General features: G+C 41.4%; 1 protein-coding gene across 1 annotated transcript; it reads right to left on the bottom strand.

The window, feature by feature from the left end:
- Positions 1-956: 956 nt before the first annotated feature.
- Positions 957-2,494, bottom strand: LOC127642166 (N-lysine methyltransferase KMT5A-like). Its single transcript, XM_052124859.1, has 3 exons — positions 2,431-2,494; positions 2,138-2,339; positions 957-2,028 (listed from the first exon to the last, which is right to left on the bottom strand). Exons 2-3 carry the CDS (start codon positions 2,217-2,219, stop codon positions 1,634-1,636), a joined length of 477 nt encoding a protein of 158 aa, XP_051980819.1. The 5' UTR covers positions 2,220-2,339; positions 2,431-2,494; the 3' UTR covers positions 957-1,633.
- Positions 2,495-2,500: the final 6 nt, after the last annotated feature.

Here is a 2,500-nt window from a genome sequence, read left to right as displayed (position 1 = left end):
GTTGCGCAATCGTTGCAACCGTACTTTTTCAGGTATTTTGAGAAGAAATAACGTTCTCAGTTCTCTCTCTCTCTCTCTCTCTCTCTCTCTCTCTCTCTCTCTCTCTCTCTCTCTCTCTCTCTCTCTCTCTCTCTCTCTGTCACAGCGGTGCACAAGTTCACAAATTAACATGTCTTTTCCATCACATGACTGAACATTTATAAGAATCAGTTGAAACACTTGTTTGATCAATGGAAAACAGTTCTTCTCCATTCATCATTATGGGCTAGGCCTTTTCTCTCTCAGTGTTACACTTACTACAACCAGGCCCTGCGTTGAAGTCACAAAGGCCTCTGCTTTCTCTGAATGTGTTACTACAAATATGTCTGTAATTCTGTAATACCTCAAGCTTTCTGTCTGCTTTCTGCATCATATTAAAAGTGACTATTGCACTTCACAATAATGCACGGTTGAGAGGGAACACAGTGCCCTGTACTGCTAGGTATATGGAATTTCAAACATATTAACAAGTGCTAAGGTGCATACTTACTGCCCATTGTTTTTATTATTTATTTTGTTTTAAAAAGGGACAATACAAATTTCTTTATTAGTCTTCAGAGAATCTCCAGATTTGGGAAACATACAGAAAACACAGGAAAAGTGTGTAGGCCTAGACCAAATGTAGTAAAAGCAGCATTTCTGGAATGCTGCACTGGAAATGTCAGTGCAGCCTGCCTAATAATGATATAAATAAATTAATGTCAGTGACAAGATGTTCTAAAATGTTTTTTTATATCTATGTTTGTGATGCACAAATAAAAAGTAAATTGTTGATATCAACATATTAACAGTCCCCCTTTGTTCACTTTGAGGAACAGATTTAATGAATACACAAGTTTGAACTCTAAACAAATACTTTATTTTTAACCACATAAACAAGGAACATCTTTATGACAACAATATAGGAACGCACATGACATGTACATGCTTAAAATATTTTTTTATTTATTAACAATACAATAAGAAATCACAAACATGGATTAATTACATGAGGAAAGTGTATTGTACTGCAACATGGAATGACAAAGCAGTGAACACACCTGACAACTGGATCATCAGTTCCAAAAATGGTCTCAATCTTCTTCCACACAGGCACACACGATCTCAGATGTCCAGGAAAACAGCTCGGCCCCTTCTTGGAGTGAGGACAGAGACTGTGCACAAGATAAACAACCACAAAAATGTTTTACACACTATTAGCTAACAGATACAGGCATGATGGATACACACACAAACACTAACTAGGACTATTAAATTAAAGAGCTTATTTTCAGCTAGATGGAAATGAGAAAGAGAGAGAAAGACACGTTTATTAGTTACATGATGTGTTTGTTACGTTACACAGAGCTGACCATATACAATAACATAATGTATTCTATGTAAAGCACTTTGAATTACTATATAATGTGCTAGAAATAAACGTACCTTGCCCTACAAATAAGGCAAGACTTCACAGTGAGTGAGTGTGTGAAAACCAGGCTATTATAGTGTGAGTTAAACAAGGTAATGATGCACAGGTGAATGCAGCTAGAAGGGCAAAATCAGTAACATTGATAGTCCATAAAGCAAGAATCAAAAGTCCAGCCACTCCAGCTCACAAAACAAGAATCTCTCCACGGAAGGACTTCCTCTTTACTCCATAGTCAAACCGTAGTTCGACACCCACACTGATGTCCTGCAGTGCCCTGAAGAGGATGATGTCCTTGTCCTGCCCATTCACATGCAACCTGCAGTGAAAGGGCTTCAGGTTGGGGGCTTTTGTGGAGTGGTTGATCCTCCTGCCAGCGGTGTCTGTACCAGGGTGGCACTCGCAAGGAAAGGTCTGGGCGTCGATGCACAGGTCTCTCTGTCCAGCTTTGAAGAAGAACACGTACCCGGCCTCGTCATGCACGCCCTGCACCATCACCCTCCCTTCTGCAGCTGGGATGACCCTGCCGTGGTAGTCGCAGACGATGTCGTGTTTGGAGAAATTGCATGTTGCTACGACTCCTAAAATAAAGAGAACATGACTTCTTGCTGCAGGTCATGGCTGCTAAAATGTACATTTTACATTATTGGTTTTTTCTGCCCTTACAAGACAAATGAAAGGTTTGCTTACCTAAACCTTGCTTGGCACCAAAGTCTTTGATGGCCAATCCCGACCAGTTCTGCTCAGACACGCAGCGAAGATACTGGGTCATCCGCCACTTGTCATAGAAGACGCGGTCATCTGGAAAACCTGATTCGACCCGCTGCCTCTTGGATGGCGGCTGACCCTCCGTCGAAACAGGAAATCTCGCCACGAACTCAGCAAAGTCCTTCTGAGAAAAATGTATGAATGACAACTTGCTAATTTTGCTGTGCTAATTGTTTGTGATGAGTAATGCCATGATTGGATGAAGAGATGTATACCTGGCCAATGATTCCAGTAGCAGAGCTGCGTCGACGACATCCTGAGGCCGGACCGCACCAGGGCTGAGGG

The sequence above is a fragment of the Xyrauchen texanus genome, unplaced genomic scaffold (assembly GCF_025860055.1).
Source record: "Xyrauchen texanus isolate HMW12.3.18 unplaced genomic scaffold, RBS_HiC_50CHRs HiC_scaffold_439, whole genome shotgun sequence".
In the NCBI taxonomy this organism is placed as follows: domain Eukaryota; kingdom Metazoa; phylum Chordata; class Actinopteri; order Cypriniformes; family Catostomidae; genus Xyrauchen; species Xyrauchen texanus.
The sequence above is the reverse complement of the archived record's forward strand: the minus strand, read 5'-3'. Positions and strand labels throughout refer to the sequence as shown.